Source organism: Rhinolophus sinicus, chromosome 5 (assembly GCF_057876585.1).
Source record: "Rhinolophus sinicus isolate RSI-liver-muscle chromosome 5, RSI-T2T, whole genome shotgun sequence".
NCBI classification, from domain to species: Eukaryota; Metazoa; Chordata; class Mammalia; order Chiroptera; family Rhinolophidae; genus Rhinolophus; species Rhinolophus sinicus.
The window spans coordinates 14,151,380-14,171,386 of record NC_142505.1 but is presented as its reverse complement, the minus strand read 5'-3'; the positions used below and the strand labels follow the sequence as shown (position 1 = coordinate 14,171,386).

At 42.6% G+C, this 20,007-nt stretch overlaps 1 protein-coding gene across 1 annotated transcript in view; it reads left to right on the top strand.

Annotated features, from left to right (window-relative positions):
- The window catches only part of ITGA9 (integrin subunit alpha 9), a 303,581-nt gene that overhangs the window by 250,706 nt on the left and 32,868 nt on the right, over window positions 1-20,007 (top strand). Inside the window, exons 23-25 of the mRNA XM_019727631.3 lie at window positions 2,516-2,623; window positions 16,790-16,915; window positions 18,654-18,773. Of these exons, the coding sequence (XP_019583190.3) occupies window positions 2,516-2,623; window positions 16,790-16,915; window positions 18,654-18,773 (354 nt within the window). The remainder of the gene's footprint in view (window positions 1-2,515; window positions 2,624-16,789; window positions 16,916-18,653; window positions 18,774-20,007) is intronic.

Here is a 20,007-nt window from a genome sequence, read left to right as displayed (position 1 = left end):
CTTTTGTGTCTCTTAAAAGCTATTACGCAACAAGCTGTGTAATTGCTTAAAGACGCCACTATAAATGCAGGTGGAAGAAAGGCGGAAATACTAGTCTTAGGCCTGGTTTCTACATTTCATCTGAGTTTTTCTTAACAGAGACAAAATAATTTGTTGACTAATGATAGGCTTTTGTCTTTTCTTCTTTTTTTCTTTCTTTTTTTTTTTCCCCACATCATTTCTCTCACCTGAAAAAATGAAAAATAATGCAGATGTGGCGCAAGAACATTTGCAGAGAATCAAATGTTAAGATTCTTGTTAAAAATAAATAAATATGGTAATACAAGCTCTCCCATCTGTCTGGCTCTGATGGTGAAATAATGCAAATCAAAATCATTTTCTTCTTTCCTTCCCTCTACTCATGTTTTAATTGGGATTTCTCAGACACGTCAGTAGGTTTCTTGTCAATTCTGTGATCTCACGTTTCACTTCAAATTAGTTATTTCAATTGTGGTTGGATAGTCCTTCCTCTTCTTGTGTCTTAGGGTTGTTGTTTTTGGTGCATTTTGTTCTTTTTCAATCAAGAGTTGGCAATAACCTCTCATCTGCTCAATCATTTTTTTGTCTATTCATTGAAGCAGAACCAACGATTGCAAAAAATGAAGACATGGTTTTTCAGGGAAGAGCTGGCTCCAACTAGATCCTTATACGTTCTGTCATGTGTGAAGTCCTGCTTAGATTTCCAGCCAGTCTCCTGACTCTGCCCTTCTGACCTCAACTTCAGAGATGCCTTGAGTCCTGGAATTCTCGCTCTAGTCCCCAGGCCACCAAGCAGCATTTCATTTCTTCCTTTCTCTTGCTCTCTCACCCATTGTTTTTTTTAAAAAAATAACATCTTTATTGAGGTATCATTTAAGTTCACCATTTAAAGTGTACAATTCAATAATTTTCGTATGTTTACAGAATTGTGCAACTGTCATCATAGTCTAATTTTACAACATTTTCATCACCCACAAAAAGAAACTCTACCCATTGGCAATCACTCCCTATATTAGTTTTTTATTGCTGCTGTAATAAGTTACCACAAACTTAGTGGCTTAAAACAACACAAATTTATTATCTTACAGTTCTGAGGGACAGAAGTCCAAAATGGGTTTCACTGGGCTGAAATCAAGGTGTCAGCAGGGCTGCACTCCTTTCGGGAGGCTCTAGGGGAGAATCTGTTTTCTTACCTTTTCCATCTTCCAGAGACTGTCCACATTCTTTGGCTCACGGTCCCCTTCATCTTGAAAGCCAGCAATGGCCAGTTGAGCCTTTCTCACAATATATCTCCCTGATTCCGACTACCTCCCTCTTCCCTATGTAAGGACCCCTGTGATCACATTGCACCTACCTGGATAATCCAAGATAATCCCTTTATTTTAAGGTCACCTGATTAGCAATGTTGATTCCCCCTTGCCATGTAAAAGAACATATGCACAGGTTCCACGAATTGGGATGTAGACACCTCTGGTGGGGTTGGGGGGAGCATTCTTCTGCCTCCCACACTCCCCATTCCCCCGAGGCAACCACTAATCTACTTTCTGTATCTACATGCTACCCATCTTTTTTTGCTTTCATCATATTCCATTTTTTCCTTGAGTGTCATGGTCAGCCTTTGCTCCATCTCCTTTCTCTTATCAGTCTCTTTGTGGCCACCATCTTTTGTCTCATTTCTCGGGAGAAGTTGGGCTGCTGGAGAGAGAAAATAGAGAAGATTCTTGGGGGGGGGGGGTGAGAGGGCTAATATTTTACAGGACCAAATGCTAGGACAGAAAGGAGGTACACAGATGTCATCAAACAGTATTAGCAAGTGATTAGCTGTGAGTGATGAGAAACCAAATCAGCTGGATAGTGTAGTAAGAACAGCCCTTTCTGTGAGTTAGATCATTTGGTTTGGGGACAACCCACTTTGTCTTTGAAGGTCTTAGTTACCTCAAACTGTACAAGGAAAGGGGTCGGACCAGATCAGTGGTCCTCAGAGTATGGTTCCTGGGTCAGCAGCCTCAACATCCCCTGGGAACTTATTAGAAATGCAAATCCTTCAGCCCTCTTCCCTACCTCACCAGACGTACAACTTCAGGAACTCCGGGCATAACCTCAGCCCTTCAATCTATGTTTTAACAAGCCCGTCTGGTTATTGTGACATGTGCTAACATTAGAGAACCACTGGACTAGATTGTCTCTGAATTCCCACAGGTATAATAGTCATGAGTCAATTTCTAAGTATGTAAAATAAAATACAATTTTTAGCAGGAAGAAGACGAAATACTAAAAGGGAATAAGGTACTTTGAAAGTGTGGGGGTTTTAATGCATATTTGAAGGATTTCTATTTCATTGCAATCCCCTGTCATTCGATATTTCACTTCGTGACCTGCTAGATCCCAAACCCTAGAGTATGCATCACTTCAAAGACTTTTAGACTATATATTGCATGACATGAAATGAAGGTCTGTGTTTCTATTAAACCTTGCTGTGTGTGTCTCATACCCACAGGTCTATAACACTGGGCCAAGCACCCTTCCTGGCTCATCTGTCAGCATCTCTTTCCCCAACCGACTCTCCTCTGGAGGTGCAGAGATGTTTCACGTCCAGGAGATGGTGGTGAGTTCTCCCTTGTTTCACTGTTGTTTTCAGACGAGCCAGTTCATTTACATTTTGTATTCCACCCCGAAGGCCTAGAGAGCTCATTCATTCTAACCTTTGGAAACATATCTGGAGAAGTCAGGAACCTGTAACCCCTAAACTTCTACATTGAGACAGTTTAGTTACTGCCATAAGAAGACCTTTTGTGGAGAGGCAAGGTTTTGAACCTGATTCTGGGACAGACCTTAGTAGCTCTGGGATCCCTCAGCAACTGTCTACTGTCCTGTGTGTATCTGAATGCATTTTTCTGAAGATCCTCAGCATAATAAAGATTCTCAAAGGGCCGCTGATGCCTGGAGGATGAAGGATTGGTTCATAACACATAAGTGTGGGTTGAAACTCAAGTTCATATGCAGAGTACGCAATTCTACTTGAACCTAAGTCAACTGTAGATGGTTTTGTCTCAAGGAAAGCTTGATAACTACCATACGATCATTCCCGCCCACCGCCTTGAAACATTCTCTTTGGCTTCCCAGATACCGCATTCCCTCGGTTTCTGCTTTCTCGGTGGTTTTTCTCATCTCCCCAACTTCTACGGGGCCCAGGATCTCCTTCTTTTCTACACTCAACCTCAGAGATCTCACCCAGACTCATGGCTTTATATTCAGTCTGTGCGGAATCCAACAAATACTTTGCACCCACCATATGCCAAGTACCGGCTCATTGTGGGGAACAAAACAGACAGAAACATAATAAACTTGCAGCCCTTGTGTATATTCTGGTGGAAAGAGATAAATACTAAGTAAAACATATAGTATGTTACATGCTGATAAATGCTATGGAAAAAAATAAAGAAGGGAAGGAGATGAGAGTGGGCAAGCCTGAAGTTTTCTGGTTTTTTTGTTTTTTGTTTGTTTTAGTTTCCGGTGTACAAAACGATGTAATAGTTAGACATTTGTACCCCTCACAAACGTGTAATTTTAAGTAGAGTGGGCAGGCAGATCTCACTGAGACCAGGGTGGGAGACCAGAGCTGTCCCAGGGGCTTGTAATGTGACCTTTGCACATGAAGGCCTCGCCAAGTCAGTGTTCCTGAGAATTCTGTCTCCTTGATTTTAGCCCGACGTGGTTTCTCTCCTTGGAAATGCCACCCCCACGCTGCCCCTGTGCGGTATCTGGGTTGGACATCCAGGAGTCTCAGTGTGTGTGCCCTTCAGCACTCACTCTGGGGGAGCTGTCTGCCTCAAAATGAATCACTTCCTTCGCTGGTAACAGCAGTTGAGAGTACCAGTGATTTTTTAGAGCTGGCTGGTTGTGAAGGCACATTTTGTGTGCGAAACATCCTGGGTTTTATGACTTAGTTATACATAGAGGGTACTTGCAACAAGACATCTTCCCTGCAGCGAGGGGACTTCACTTGTACATCAGCCAGCCTGGCACTTTAAAGCAACCAGCAATAACCCAAAGCAAAACTGAACAACTTGTTTATTTTTCATTGTCTACTACTTGCTCCCCAGGTGAATACATGTTCTTTCCTTCTCCTCCTTCACCCTCAGTTTTTTCTGTAGAAACTCAAAGACCCACCCTATATCAACTCAGCGCTCATCCTGGCTGGCAGGTTCCTGCTAACAAGAATTCAAGGTTTAGGCACCCTTCCCGGGATGCGAAGTCCTTGGGTGCTGTGCATTCTTTTCCTTGATATCCTGTAACTTAAATGATGTCATGTAAAGTGAACTGGTAATAATACCAGCTTATGTTAAGGGGATAAGAGAGAGAAGGGGGAAAGGAAACCCCTCTCCAGCAGGAGGTGGATTTCCAACCCTGGCATGGATTTGCAGATTATGTGATCTAACCCTCTGCCTTTGAACAGAGTATATCAAGACATCTCCCCAGTACAACAGAACCGGGTTTCCAGCAAGTTCTCTTAATTGAGCCATTCTCGTATCCCTTGAATTCCATTTTTTTGTGACTATCCTCAATTTTTCATGCTCTAATTTCCCCGACCTTTTCTGAACTAAAATGGAAAACAGTTGCCTAGTTCCCTCTGTGGAGAAGTTGAGCTGTGACTTAGTCATTCTTCCCACTTCTCTTTTCTACAAGAGCACAGTCCCTTTAATTCTCTTTTTCCCATTTTAGGCCATTCTCTTCGCTCTCTCCACATTGTCCAAATAAATAAAAATTCAAAACTGAGCACCAGATATCTAAGCCTCTTTATCCAGCCTCTCCTTATCACAGACTGTTATTACTCAGGCAGGGAGGACCCAGTTTACCGTTTGAGAACTTGCTGATTTCCACTCCTAATAATTTCTCTATGTAACTCGCAGAGACACCCTGAGGTTCTCTATAAAAAGATCAACAGGGAGATTTTAATGACCAAAACCATGAGGTCTAAAACCCTACATGACCTCCCACCCACCTTTCCAGGCTAATATCCTCTGGCTCTGACCTCATCCCTGACCTTGTCTTCCAGCCACTCTGGACCAGGAAGGCTGCTGAACCACCCACTGTTCACTTCCCTGGGCCTTCTGACCTTGCCAATGGCGTCACCCTTCCTCTAGCTATAGAAAGCCCAGTTAAGACCCAATTCACACATCCTCTCTTCCATCAAGCCCTCACAGATGCCTTCCCAGATAGTCCTACCTCAGGGCCTTTGTACCTGCCACTGCTGAGAACACTCTTCCCCGAAATCTTTGCATGGCTGGCTCCTTCTCATAATGCAGGTCTGAGCCTAAACTTCACCTTTTCAGGGAGGTCTTTCCTGACCACGTTAACTAAAGTTGCAAACCCCCATCAACTTTCTGTCCCATTTCCCTGTGTGTTATTTTCTCCATATCACTGGCCACTATCTGGAATTACTATTTTTTCATTGTCTCTCTTCTTTCACAAGATTAAAAATAGTGTGACAGTAAAGGTCGTGGCTGCCTTGTTTCCTGTGTATTCCCAGCGTTTGGTGTCTGAGCCACAGTATGTGCTCAATTAAATGAAAGAATTGACTACTCCCACTGTAGTCGTAAAACATCACAAATATTGCTTTCTGCCTTAGGATAGGTGTGTGTCCTTAGACAACTGTATAGCCTGCAACACATCTAATATGTACCTCCTATGTCCTAGGAACTCGAGAAATTTGCATTAAATTCAAATCCCCTCTCTGTCTCATTCTCTCCCTCCCTCCCCACTCCTTCACTCTATCCCAACCTCTCTTCCTCCCTCCTTCCCTCCCTACAAATACACACACACACACACACACACACACACACACACACACACATGTCAAGTCTGCTGATCTCAGCCATGGCCTCAAAGCACTTTTTTTTTCTTCTTTCTGCACATGTCTGAATGTGAGCTGAATAGTCAAGTTCCTGAAATGGGCCAGGATTATGCTGGCTTCCTCTTTTTTTTTTTTTTTTTTTCCTCAACAGAAGCCAAACACTTAAAAAGCGAAGCGATGGCTGATTGAATTCTGGAGACAGAATTATGACGTTCCTGGGCTGTGGGGTCAGTTTTAGTTTGGGCTGGAAGGATAGCTTACACTCAACACGCACCCTCTGGAAGGTGGGGATACGGTTCGACCTGGGCTGTCCACACACAGTGTGGTCCCGAGGCTGCCCTGTAACCTGTGTGGACAGAGCAAATGAATCAGTGCCATCTCCCTGCTGACTGAGGGCGCCAGCCTTATCAAAGGGCCTTGTGCTCATGCCGCTGTGACATCTGGAAGCATTAATGCTTCCTTGCGGCGTGTGGGCCAGTCGGAATGCCCACGCTTAGGTGCCTGGTGTTCTCTGGCCTTAACAGTTGGTGATTACGCAGTTTACTTTCCTTCATTCCTTCTTTCATTCCTTAAAAGCAACATGACACAGAGCCCTGTCATTGCAGGGGTGATGGGTTGTTACCAAAGTCGGTAACAGGAAATCTCACTGAGGATAAACATTGCTCATCGGTCATTGCCGAGAAACACATGGTTCTAATTTAACCTGCTGAGGACTAATTGTGTATACTTCGGAAGCACACAAACAGGAAAACTCCTTTCTGACAGACACCCCGAGTTTCTTCCAAAGATCCAAAGGAACTTTCTCAACATTGTTAGACCCTGAGAAGTAATTATCTCCCTCGCTGTCAGGGAGCCAACTTCACTTACTTCTCCTTCATAATATAAACTTATGACCTAAAGCAATGTTTCAGGCCTCCCATGAAGTCTTCAAGCTTGAGACTTAATGAATGGCATCTAGGTTTCTCTTTTCACTGCTCTGATGTTTATCCTCTTCCGAAAAGGAGTGTAAGAGGTTAGACACGAAACATGGCATTCAGAAAAATGATTATTTACCTTTTGATAAAAGATGTAATAATGAAGTGTTACATCTAATAAATGCAGAGACAACCCAGTAGGCGTGCTCCTTTATCTTTTACTGTAAGATGGGTCCAAGGCTAGAACCAGAGCTTAAATAAACCAATACAAGTGCGAGGACTGTGTTATGTCCCATAGGGGGGCTACTGACTCATTTATTATCCAAATCCACAGCCCATTCTGTCTCCAATATGTTTCATTATCTGTGGAAGTAAAATTTTTGGCATGTGTGTCAAGTGCTCAGATAACATTCATGTCTCACTTTTTCGCTAAGAGAATCTGACCGCATCTGGAAATTCTTTTGTGTCACTGCTTCTCTGAAACTACATCCCATCTGCATCGCTTTAATTCCAGTGAAAGGCCATCCCCATGTTTGTGAAATGGGCCTCATCTGGGAGACTTGTCTTTCTCGGAGTCAATGTAAATGAATTCTCTTTGATAGGGCAGCCTGGAGGCAGCCTGCACTCTTGACTTTGCAGCGGGTTGGCCTGTCACACCCAGAGGAAAAGGGTGCGGAGGAGTGGGGAGGGAGCTACATTGTTTTAGCCAAACCTTAGAGCTGGTGGGAGAGAAAGACAACATTAGCTTTTATCGAAAGAAGTGAGATTTTAATGGAAGAATGGCAGACTCATACGGAGGTCAAAATTGTGCAATGGGTTGTGTTCTTCCTGTTCTCTGGAACGTTGATTTTGAGGCTTTACCCCTTTATTTTCTGTTTCAGTTTTGGTCTCAGTAACACCCTGACCTTTCAGAGCTAGTACAACTTTTCACAGTGGTGATGGACTTAAAGGATGGGGAAAAGGGTTGGGGAAAGCAAAGATTTTATTTAGAAGATCATTTTTCAATTAGAAAGAAGACATCTAGAGTTAAAGTTCTGACCTTTTCCAGCTTTTTAAAGTTACTATCTTTCCCTTTCTGGAAATTCAATAATACTGGGTCATTTTTAAACTCCATTTCCAACTCTGCAGGTTTGGCAGCGGACTGTTATTTATGGGTAGCTGTTATGTGTTCTCATTTACCCTTTTCGGTTCAACAACAGAATATGGCTCTTCGTTTGAGGATCAAGGGTCAGAGAGACTGTCCAAATCTAGAGCCTCAAATTAATGTACCTCGTGTTATGATCATCAGACTGTTTTTCTTCTTTGGAAAGCAAAATGTTTTTCCTTTTTGTCTATTTGTATGACCACATTTGAGTTCTAGCTACACACAGAGCTAAGTTGATCAGAAAATCAGAACTTACTGAACTGATAAACAAGGGTACCCATTTTACAAAGCAAAAGAATCTGTAACTCTTCAGAAGGGTCTACCAAAGGATGTCATTGAGAGCCCCTTCCTTTAAATGATATGGTGCACACACAAACGGTGTGTTTTCAACCTTTTGAATATATTTGTAACATAAAGCGAGGCTTATCCATTATGAGGAACTACCTAAGAGTGTTGTCAGTGTTTCTCTGCCCTTATATTAAATTGTGTCCCTGCAATTGAAAACTCAGGATAAATAAATGGGTCCACCCCTTCTAGGTCATTCTGAGTCTGCATTATTACAAAGGCTTGAAATGAATGGAGAGACATGAAAATATTTGTCTTAGGACTTATGATTAAAATATTGTCATTTTTTACTGTTCTTTGGTCAATACAAAGAAACACATTAATAAATCATAGCAATGCGATTTAACAAAAGACACAATATGAAGGATTCTGTAAGACTGCTTATCACAGTTTACATGTAGTTCTTATTTATCTTTCTAGTAGTGAATGTATTAGGTTGGCCTAATTAACCAGTTAGTATCATTTCTTGATCCTTTTATGAATATTATTTTTATTTCAAACCTTGGAGTCCTAAAATTGATATCATCAAAGCCACTTTGGTAAATGTTCAGCCTCTGGTTGCAGAAAGGGAACTTACTGTCTTCTGATAACCTTGGTTCCAAGCGTAGGCAATAGGTAATTAAATTAACAAAGTAGGCATTCAAAACCTTTTCTGGGTTTTAAAGCCAAGGGGCATGTGAATTCAGAGGAGCAGGTGGCAAGTCAGGAGATGGGTCATGTTTACTCAGTTGCCATCAGCTGTGATTGGTGTAATATGATATGGAAAAGTGGCCTAAGGATGTAACAGAGAACATAAAGTCAGTGATTAAGAGATAAATGTCAGTTAACAGAAAACACATGTTACTCAAAAATGAACCTATACCCCCTTTAATCCAAGGCAATTCAACAGTTTTTAGATCAAACTTTGCCCAAGACCTACATTAGTTAAAAACTCCAAGCTTGCCTCAAGGAAAGCACTGTTGTCATTGAGTTTGTTCCTCTGCTAATTTAATCTTCCATTTCTCTTTTATTGGCTGTGTACTGTGTTCAAGGCAGTAAGCTTTGTACATCAAGTCAGAGACACTTTGGTGACTTCTCCCAAGCCTAGAACCCAACCAGCGGGAGTACATTAAAGGAATGGAGCTGATGCTGGTAGAAAGGGGACATTTATGCCTTAGCCTGTTAAAAATATACCAATAACACCACATGCCTCAGGTGAAAAGCATTTCCTTAATTTGAGACATGTTAATTCTCCTTCTGGGTAACTGCCCACCCTCTACAGTTTGCCAACAAGGTTTTCCTCTGTGTCCAGGCCCACCTCTCCTGCCTCATTTCTGGCCACTACTCCCCAACATTCATCCAGAGCTTGAGCCATGTTGAACTAACCTCTCTAGACACAAGTCTGCTGTTTGTACGTCCATGCTTTTGCATATACTGCTGCTTCTTCCTGGAACTTTCCCCCTTTTCTCTCTGCTCTCTGGAAATTCTCGTTAACCTCCATGACCCACCTGAACTGCCACCTTCCAGCCAGGAATGCAGATCAAGTCAGGGGCTAACTTACTGGTAGAGGGAGAAATGTGTAGACAAAATTTATAATGACAATAGGAGCCCTGCTCCGAGGGCTGTGAAAGGATAAACAATAAGATGATGGTCCAGGCATGTGTGGAACAGAGGCTGTGCAGCCCAGGTATGAGGAAGGTAGAACAGGACAGTGAGTATCCTGGTGGGGATTTTGGAGATGACGCTCCTTCCAGAGTCAAAGCTTGTAGGTACATGACAGGTTGTTTAACCTCTCTGGACCTCAGTGTTCTCATGTCGAAATGGGGGTAAAAATTAAGGAGACCAGATGTCCCCGTTTGCCTGGCACATCCTTGGTATATATGTCTCTATCATGCTAGTCTGTCTCATGGACTCCCCACTTCACTCAAAAATGTCCCCATTTGGACAATATAGTATATGGTCACGCTACTGACAGCGGTACCCTCTGCACAGGAGTGTTATAAGGATTCAGTGTGCATCACAGCTCTCAGAATAATACCTAATGTTAGCTGGTATTATTCCCATTCATATTTGAACTCAGCGATGGGGCTTGGACTCTGCCACCAAGTGACGTCCCCATTCTCCTTGGGCTCCCAAGAGTTTCCCAAGGCACCATTATGTCTTGGTTTCAATTTGCAATGTTTTCTTTGGGGTTGGGATGGCGGAAGGGGGGAGGCCAAATGCCAACAGAAAACCTGCAATAGCTGCCTTCACAGAATTCAGCCTTGACATTGTATCCCGCATCCTTGAAAGCACTCACATTCCAAGAGACATGGACCTCTTCCAGCTCCCAGAGGTCACAGAAGATAAGCAGCCATGTCATGGGAAGCATTTGGACTCAGATAGTCTGGAAAATAAATGCGAAGGGAGTGGGCAGAGATGAGCAGGGGGCAATGACCACAGAGTCCTTGGCCAACCAAGGAGAGGAAGCTATTGGAGATGAGCGCCGCGGTGCTTATGTTGTCTGCAACGCAAGATAACATTCCTTCCCCTTGATTTTGAGCAAACAGGGTGGCTAAAACCAAGTTTGGGGGTGTTGGGGGCTCAGGAATTGCTTATCTACGTAATGTGAGATAGGGGACCCCATGCTCTAGTTAAAATATTAAAATATACAGATAGTCTTCAGAGTGTGGGATTAGCAACTGAGGCCAACCTTAGTAACCACATAGGCCACCGTCCTCATTTTACACATGAGGAAACTGAGGCCCTTGGAGACACAAATTGGCACAGCTGTTAGGAGGCAGAGCTAGGGCTGAAGCCCAGGGCAGTCGAGTGTTCATCACGGCCATCTGTGCCACAAGATTCCTTCACTGGGTGTCACTGCCAACAGCCAATGATATGACCTTGGACGAGTCACGGAACTCGAGGCCTCTGGTTCCTTATCTGTCAGGCAAGGCCATAGGACTGCATTATCTTGGAGCTGCCATCCAAAAACAACATTTCAGGATGTTCTGGTCCCCTTCCAGCCTGAGACTGCATGGGGCGGCCTGGCTTCCCGGGCAGCAGGCATTTTTGTCTCCCAGGGTCTGGGCTGGAGTCATTTTTTTCCCCACAGTGGCAGGCCTGGATCAGCACGGAGGACTCTGGGATCCCGAGGCTCCTAGGCTACTGGTTCCTTCCTTTGACCAAGGTCAAAACAGGAAAAGGTGTTTTCCCTCTATCCTCACGGCTCCATCCTTAGCCTCCATACCTGAGAGGCAGGGAGGGGGTTACAAGCAGATCTCTGGAGCCAAATGGCCTGCATTCCAACCCAGCTATGCCACCTACCAGCTGGGGGACCTCAGGCAGTCATACGACCTCGCCTTTTCTTTCATTTTCTCCATCCGTAAAATGGGGATAGGAGTAGCATTCACCTTGTGGGAGTGAGGACTGGATGAGTTAATTGGTGTAAAGCACTCAGAGCCTGGCACACACACAGGAACGGCTGCACATGTGTTGGGTATCTGTGGCTCTGGCATACATATATACGCAACACATAACAAAATGCTTGTCTTTGATAACCCTAGCCAGGGACTGCATTGCTCAGTTTTAGCTGAGGGAGTGCCTACAACAGGATTAGCTGGTCTGAATCAGATCCATGCAGCACCAAGCAACCTTCAATCTCTATTTGAAAGAGGACCACCCTGAACCTCCCAGAAAAACGTCATTTTCCCGATTGAAGTGATTCCCGCATAACCGCAGTTGGGAGCACAACTGGCTGAGATTTTCATTCACCACAAACTCAGTCCCCACTTCCCTTCTCCAGATTCCACTGGGGCAGATCAAATGTCACACTGAATCACGTCATGTCACCATCATCACCCTGTTCACAGGCTGCTCAGAGACTCCCGGGAGAAAGAGGAAAATAGTTCTGAGCCAGGTCTCTGCCCCACAGGCTTGGGACTGAGGCTTCGCTTGTTTCTCACCCCCTTGCCCTGCTGTGCCGGAGGTGGGAGGGGGGAATAGAGGGTGACAGCACCAGGCCTCAAAGCCGAAGCCCATTAGTGAAACTGGCTGGGTTTGGGGCTCTGCTCCCATACTTTCTCTCCTGGCCTAGAAGCGCCAAGTGCCAGTTTGTAGAGCCAGAAGGAACTCTGCCCTCATCCCTGACTTTAATTAGGACAGATGCCTCCTGCAAGATACAGAGATTCTGTTTCTCTAAACCAAGACCAAATGTGTTTGGGTGGCCAAGCCTGATCATCTCAACAGAGGAATGTACATGCCACTGGCCTGCAGGAGGACCATTTTTCCAGTGGCCTTTCAGCTAATGTCCACTCCAGAAGATAAATGGGAAAGTGGAGACCCACATGCTTCAGCGTGAAAAGTGATTAAATTAAGACTACGAGCCCACATTCAAATTCTCAAATGCTCAGTGAACAAAATGTTTTCCATCCACCCATATGCTATATATGTCTAATTATAGGGCAACTCCCAAATAACCCTGTCCCCCGTTTCCTTAATGAGATAAACTTAACCAAGATTTTTTGGCCAACTGAATAGGAATCAGAACTGTGGTTGCCTTTGAGACGGGGGTGGGAATTGACTTTTGGAAAGGGGCCACTGGAGTGATGGACATACTTTGTACCTTCATTGTGGTGGTAGTTACGTGGGTGATTCCATCCATCAAACTGTGCCCTAAGATCTCTGCACTTCAGTGGATATAAATTTTACCTCAATAAAAAGGTTGGAAAAATGAAATACCTACTGAGAATATTTAACCTAATCATGTAGTTGCAGATAGTAGTACCCCCTTATCCACGGTTTCACTTTCTGTGGTTTCAGTTACCCACGGTCAACCATGGTCCAAAAATATTAAATGGAAAAAGCCAGAAATAATTCTTGTGTTTTTAAATTGCACACTGTTTTGAATAACGTGATGATTATCTCGAGCTGTTCAGCTCCATTCCGCCTGGTATGTGAATCATTCCTTTGTCCAGCATCTCCACGCTGTATATGCTCCTGCCTTAGTCACTTAGTAGACGTCTGGGTTATCAGATCGACTGTCACAGTATCGCAGTGCGTGTTCAAGTCACCCTATTTTATTTAATAATGTCCCCAAAGTACAAGAGTAGTAATGCTGGCAATTTAGATGTGCCAAAGAGAAGCTATAATGTGCTTCCTTTATGAGGTGTGATTGAAAAATACAGTGAATGTTTAAATTTTAAATTTTTTATTACAGTAAAAGACACATTGCCATTAATCCCCCTCAAAATACTCCCCTTCGCTTCAAACACGCTTAGCTCATCGTTTTTGCCACTTTCTGAAGCAGTTCTGGAAGTCCTCTTTCTTGAATGTCTTTACTTCATCCTCCATCATGACAATACTCCATGTCACACATCGCTTCTAGAACGGCAATTTCTGTCATATAAAAATATTACGGTGTGTCCCCATCCACCGTATTCACCAGATCTGGCACCATGCAACTTCTGGCTCTTCCCCAAAGTCAAAATGACCATGAAAAGAAAACGTTTTGGATTGATTCAGGACATCAAGGCAGCCACAACAGCACAACTAAAGACACTCACAAAAGAGGACTTCCAGAACTGCTTCAGAAATTGTCAAGAACAATGGGATAAGTGTATTTGAAGCAAGGGGGTGTATGTTGAGGGGGATTAATGGCAATGTGTCTTTTACTGTAATAATTTTTTTTTAATTTAAACATTCACCATATTTTTAAATCACACCTCGTAAGTGAAAAGGTATATATGTGTAGGAACAAAACGTAGTTTTTTCAGTACTATCTGCAATTTCAGGCATCCACTGGGGGTCTTGGAATGTATCCCCTGCAGATAAGGGGGGACTGCTGTACTTAAAATTATATGAGAATAATATATTAATTTATATTACTCTTCCCATTCACACATTTCACAAAATGGTTTTATGCAAATGTACATCTTTTGAGATCAATGTATACCATTGCTAAGCCACTTTTTAGTCAATAGCTTTCTGAGCATATCATCTTCAATTTGTCTAATTTATTTGAAATGCAAAACTTTTTGGATCCATGTTTGATGCTGAATTTTTTTTATTAAAATTTATTGGGGGTGACAATGGTTAGTAAAGTTACATAGGTTTCAAGTGTATAATTCTGTAATACATCATCTACATATCACATTGTGTGTTTACCACCCAGAGTCAGTTCTCCTTCCATCACCATATATTTCACCCCATTTACCCTCATTTACTACCCCCTTCTCCCCCTTACGCTTTGGTAACCACTAAATTATCTGTGTTTATGAGTTTTTGTTTCTTTATTTGTTAGTCTTATTCCTTGGTTGCTTTCAGTTGTATATCCCACATATCAATGTGTAACGCTGCAGCAGATGTATTTCTCATTTGTCTTGTAAGTTATTACTCATGATAGTCACTACATAGGAAACATGTTTTGCTTTCTGAAATGAGCTTTAAAATATTTATCACAACTTACAAATGCACCCCAGGAATAATCACTAAATATGTGTTAAATCTCATTGTCTTCTTCCCATTAATGCCCTCTAGTGACCTCTAAGAATATCCAAAACCAACATTAATTGAGACCATTTCAGGCTAGTGTCTTCCCAGATTTTGTGGTTCAAATAAAGTAATTGAGAGAATACCAAATTATGAGAACCTTTTAAAGAATCACAAGTCAGGGTCGGCCCGGTGGCTCAGGCGGTTAGAGCTCCATGCTCCTAACTCCGCAGGCTGCCGGTTCGATTCCCACATGGGCCAGTGGGCTCTCAACCACAAGGTTGCCAGTTCAATTCCTCGACTCCCGCAAGGGATGGTGGGCAGCGCTCCCTGCAACTAAAGTTGAACACGGCACCTCGAGCTGAGCTGCCACTGAGCTCCCAGATGGCTCAGTTGGTTGGAGCGCATCCTCTCAACCACAAGGTTGCCGGTTCGACTCCCGCAAGGGATGGCGGGCTGCGCCCCCTGCAACTAGCAATGGGAACTGGACCTGGAGCTGAGCTGTGCTCTCCACAACTAAGACTGAAAGAACAACAACTTGAAGCTGAACAGCACCCTCCACAACTGAGATTGAAAGGACAACAACTTGACTTGGAAAAAAGTCCTGGAAGTACACACTGTTCTCCAATAAAGTCCTGTTCCCCTTCCCCAATAAAATCTTAAAAAAACACCAAAACTTTAAAAAAAAAAAAAAAAAAAAAGAATCACAAGTCATAAACTATAAGAGATTTGTAATACTTTTCTAATAATTAATTAGATGAAATATACCTTCATGTTACTTATTTTCAGGTATATACTGTGAATCCTGGCATATGTGTTCAGACCAGAGATAAAATAGAGACCAATTTAGTACATTTTGGGGTCTTGTTTTATAGTTCATTATTAAAAGATTAACATTGTTAGCTTAAGTTAGAAGTTTCTTTAGGTAAAAAATTTAAACCTTACTCCCTACCACGAATGAGAAGTTGAAAAATTCTTTAATAAATTCAAACTATATACTGTATCTTACTCAAGGACCTTAAAGATAGGAGAGTTGGTTTAAACAGATGCTTCTGGTTAGAAATGGGATTGTAAACACAATCCTAAATTATGAATTACCAATTATTAATTTTGTGACTTGATCTTCAGTCATGTCCAGTATTCAGCTTTAACCAGTGTAATGTGGTGCTATATAAAGAAGACTGTTTTTTAAACAATTCCTCCATTTGGGCATTAAAAATAGTGTTGTTCTTAAAGAAATCATATGGAAGACTATACACTGTCACTTTGGGTTTCTTTTGCCTTTGATGTTGCTGTTGCCCAAAACCATTGCTATTGCTGTGAGAAAACTCACCAAGAGCTCACTGGGCATATAAGCTGCTGTATGGTTAAGTGAGGTGGCTGCCCAACCTTTTTTTTTTTTTTTTTTTTTTTTTTGTAGCAGAACCCTGGTTTTAAATGGCATTACAAGTGGTTGAAGCTCTCTTGTTGGAGCAGAGATGAGGGCCCAGAGCAGTCCTGCTGGATCCCTCTTCTCCTCACTAGAGAGACTACTATGGGATTTTACAGCACCCTGGGGGTTCCATGGAACACAGTTTGAACACCTCTGGCAGTGGATCAGGCATAAAGGTTTGGTCTCAGAAGATCTGGGTTCAAAATCTGGGTTCTGGACTCTGTGATTATTGTTGGCAAGTGACAACCTGAGTCTCATTTTCCTCATCCGGACAAAGAGCGTGAATGCTTATCTCAGAGCGTTGTAAGAATGCTGATAAATGTGCTTTGGAGATGATGAAAGTAGGTTTATTTTGTTCCTTAAGTCTTACGGTTTCCTAGACACGTCTCATTTACATGTTGTGTGCCATGTCATCTTAGTTATTTAAGGACTGAGGATCTACATTTTCTATTGTTCCCCCTTGTTGATGCTTCTACTTCTGCCTTTCAGCTTTTCGGCCATTGTCGTCCACTGGAGAATGGACAAGGGGGAAAGCTGACTTTGGGCCCTGCTGCTACCACCTCTACCATAAAGAATTCCATGCTCATGATCCATTCTCGGGTGGACCAATCTGACAGATTTCTTTTCATTTTCAGGTGGGCCAAGAGAAGGGAAACTGTTCTTTCCAGAAAAACCCAACCCCCTGCATCATCCCTCAAGAACAAGAAAATATCTTCCATACTATATTTGCTTTTTTCACAAAGTCTGGAAGAAAAGTCTTGGTAAGAATTTGCGTACTGGTTGGGTCAACATGGGTGGTCCTCACTAAGAAGGCAAGTCTGAGATGAGAGGCCAGTTTTCTATTTGGCATTTATGATTCCCCAAATCTGGTTTTAATCAATTGGCTTAGAAAATCACGAGGACTGTGGTCAGCTCCTATGTTTCAGCCTGAGGTTTCAATCAAAGTGTTAAATTGGCATTCCAAGTTCCATTGCCCGGCAAAGGGAAAACCTTTGCAACCAAAGCACAAAGTAGTAAAACATTCCCTCAGCTAGTAGGAGACTAATCAAGAGTGATGGCTCTTGTACAACCACTTTGGAAAACTGCTGGGCAGTATCTATTCACACAGAAGCTATTTGTACCCCATGAACCAAGAATTCCACTCCCAGGTATATCCCCAAGAGAAATGAGTTCTTGTGTTCCCCAAAAGACATGGACAATAACCACAGCCATCTTACTATACCAAAACGTGGAAACGATCCAAACAGCCATCCACAGGAAAGTGAGTAAACCATTGTGGTGTAACCATACACTGGCATGTTGCGGAGCAATAGAAAACTGCTGCACATAACAGCATGAATAAATCTCATAGACATAATATTTATGTGAAAGAAGCTAGCGACAAAAGGACACATATTGTAATGTTTCACTTACATGAAGTTCAGAAATAGCAAAACCATCGATGGCGATGGAGGCCAGGTAGTGGTTACTTTTGGAGGAATATCAACAGCAGAGAGCATGAGAGAACGTGCTCAGGTACCAGAAAGGTTCTACATCTTGATCTGGGTATAAACATATGTAAAATTATATCAAGATGGACCCTTCAGATTTATTCTGTTTGCTATGTAAGTCATGCCCCATTTTTTAAAAAGTGAAGGTATTAAAGGTAGAATCATATACTATTCCAACACTTCCTTTCCCCGTATCTTTGGTTCCATCTCTTTAGCTCCTTATTTCAGACTAGGCACACCACTCATATTTTTTTTCCCTATAAAAGTAGGACTGTTTGCCACTTGGAATGTTGGATTTTTTTTTTACTTACATAGTGCTGATGATACAACTATTTTTAAAAGCTCTTAGAATCATTAGGTGTAGTGATATCTGGTTGTTTGACATACAACTGTGTATCTGGCTGAAAACATTACCCCACATATGAAACATCGTGAAGGTATGTGTGGACATTTTGGATCCTAAAATACAAAAGAGAAGAATCCTTGTAACTTAAATTTGGAATTTACGTTTCTTTTGGTAATTCAGGTATTTTCTTGGTCCAACGTGTGTTTTTCTTTACTCCTGTGTTTTCTTGAGTCATATGAATTCTTGGCCCTCTAATTTGCCCTACCTGAAAAATGGGCATGAAAGTGTATTTGCAACTGCACAGGCAGAAATTACGTAATGTAGGAAATACATCTTGTATTCAAGACTCATGAGAAAAATGCTTTCGGGATGCATAAATGTGTTTCTTTTTAAAAACAATGATTTCCCCTTGCAAAAGCCAATCTTCTAGTAGGGTATCCAATGAGCTGTTTTCTCCCAGTTGCTCGACTTGAAGGCATGTTATGGTGCCCGCTGGGCAGAAAATCCCTCCATTGCCCCCTGGTGGCAAGAAGGAATGATCACATCTGGAGTTGTCTTTGTCACCAGAACAGAGAAGCACATGGAGCCTTCTGCTCCATAAATCGCTGTGCATCTGTCCTTGTTCTTAATACCATTTGACAGTTCTCCGATTTTCCTTCTCAGGACTGTGAAAAACCAGGAATTTCTTGCCTAACAATGCATTGTAACCTGAGTGCACTTGCTAAAGAAGAAAGTCGTAGTATAGACATTTACATGCTGCTGAACACAGAAATATTAAAGAAGGTAAGTCCCGCGGAACTACACTCTTGGGGTTCATTTAAAAGCGTTTGAAATGCTTTCCTCATGAAACTCTGCCTGCCCCTTTTAAAACTTTCCTGGCATGTACCACTGGTAATGCGGCTGCTGAAGGATACCAGGGGACATACCAGACCCTTGCTATTCAGTGTGGTCCGAGGACCAGTCGTCTTAGCCTCACCTGGGAGCTTGTTAGACATGCAGAATCTTGGACTCCACCCCATACCTGCTCAATCAGCACCGTCATTTTCACGAGCTGTTTTGTTTGCACGTTTCTTAGACTTTAGCTTGCACCAGAATCACCTGGAGACCTTGTTTAAACTGCACATTCCTGGGCCTGAGTCTGAGATTCTGTATTTCTGACAAGTACCCAGGCGATGCCAATAGCACTGGTCTGGGGACCACATTTTAGATCAGGGGTTGACAAACCTTTTCTGTAAAGGGCCAGTAGCACATATTTTAGGCTTTAAGGGCCATACAGTCTCTTGCCACTGCTCAGCTCTGCCATTGTATTGTGAAAGCAGCCATAGACAATAAAAAAATTGGGCGTAGCTATGTTCCAATAAAACTATTTTCAAAAACAGGCAAAGGGCCAGATTGGACCCATGGTTTGTAGTTTACTGACATCTTGTTTAGATGACATTTTGTGTCAGACAAGTCCAACTTTTGAACCTCATGTCACTTTGCTATTATGAGTTTATCAGAACTGGTTCATAAAAAATACCCCAGTCAGTGAATTGGTGGTCCTTAAAAAAAATCATACAAATTCACTATGATTTATTCTGACCTAAGAGCTACTGAGTATAAAAGGCCACATCCAACAAGATGCTTTAAAAATAATCCCACGTGAAGATAAAACAAAATATGCATGGTAGCCACAGGGACTCTTATTTATTTTCTTTTGGAAAAACTAAACGTGTCAGTCCGTCATAACCTGTCAATGTATGAATGAATAGCCTTAGAAAAGTCATTCCAGTGTTATTTTTTTAAATTAGCCGTGGCAGTAACATGCTGACCTGAGAAGTCATGGGCACTGGGAGTACGGGGTGTTTTCCCACTTTCCAGGTGTAGCCGGTAAAGCCCCCACACACCCGTGGAGAGCGGTGCACCATTCTGCTTTTTCTAGTTTCCTTGGGAGAGGAACTGGTTTGAGGCCAGTTGGGCTCACATAGCAGAGCTTCCGTGTTGTACCTCTCCCTTGAGAAAGGACAGTGTTGGGAGA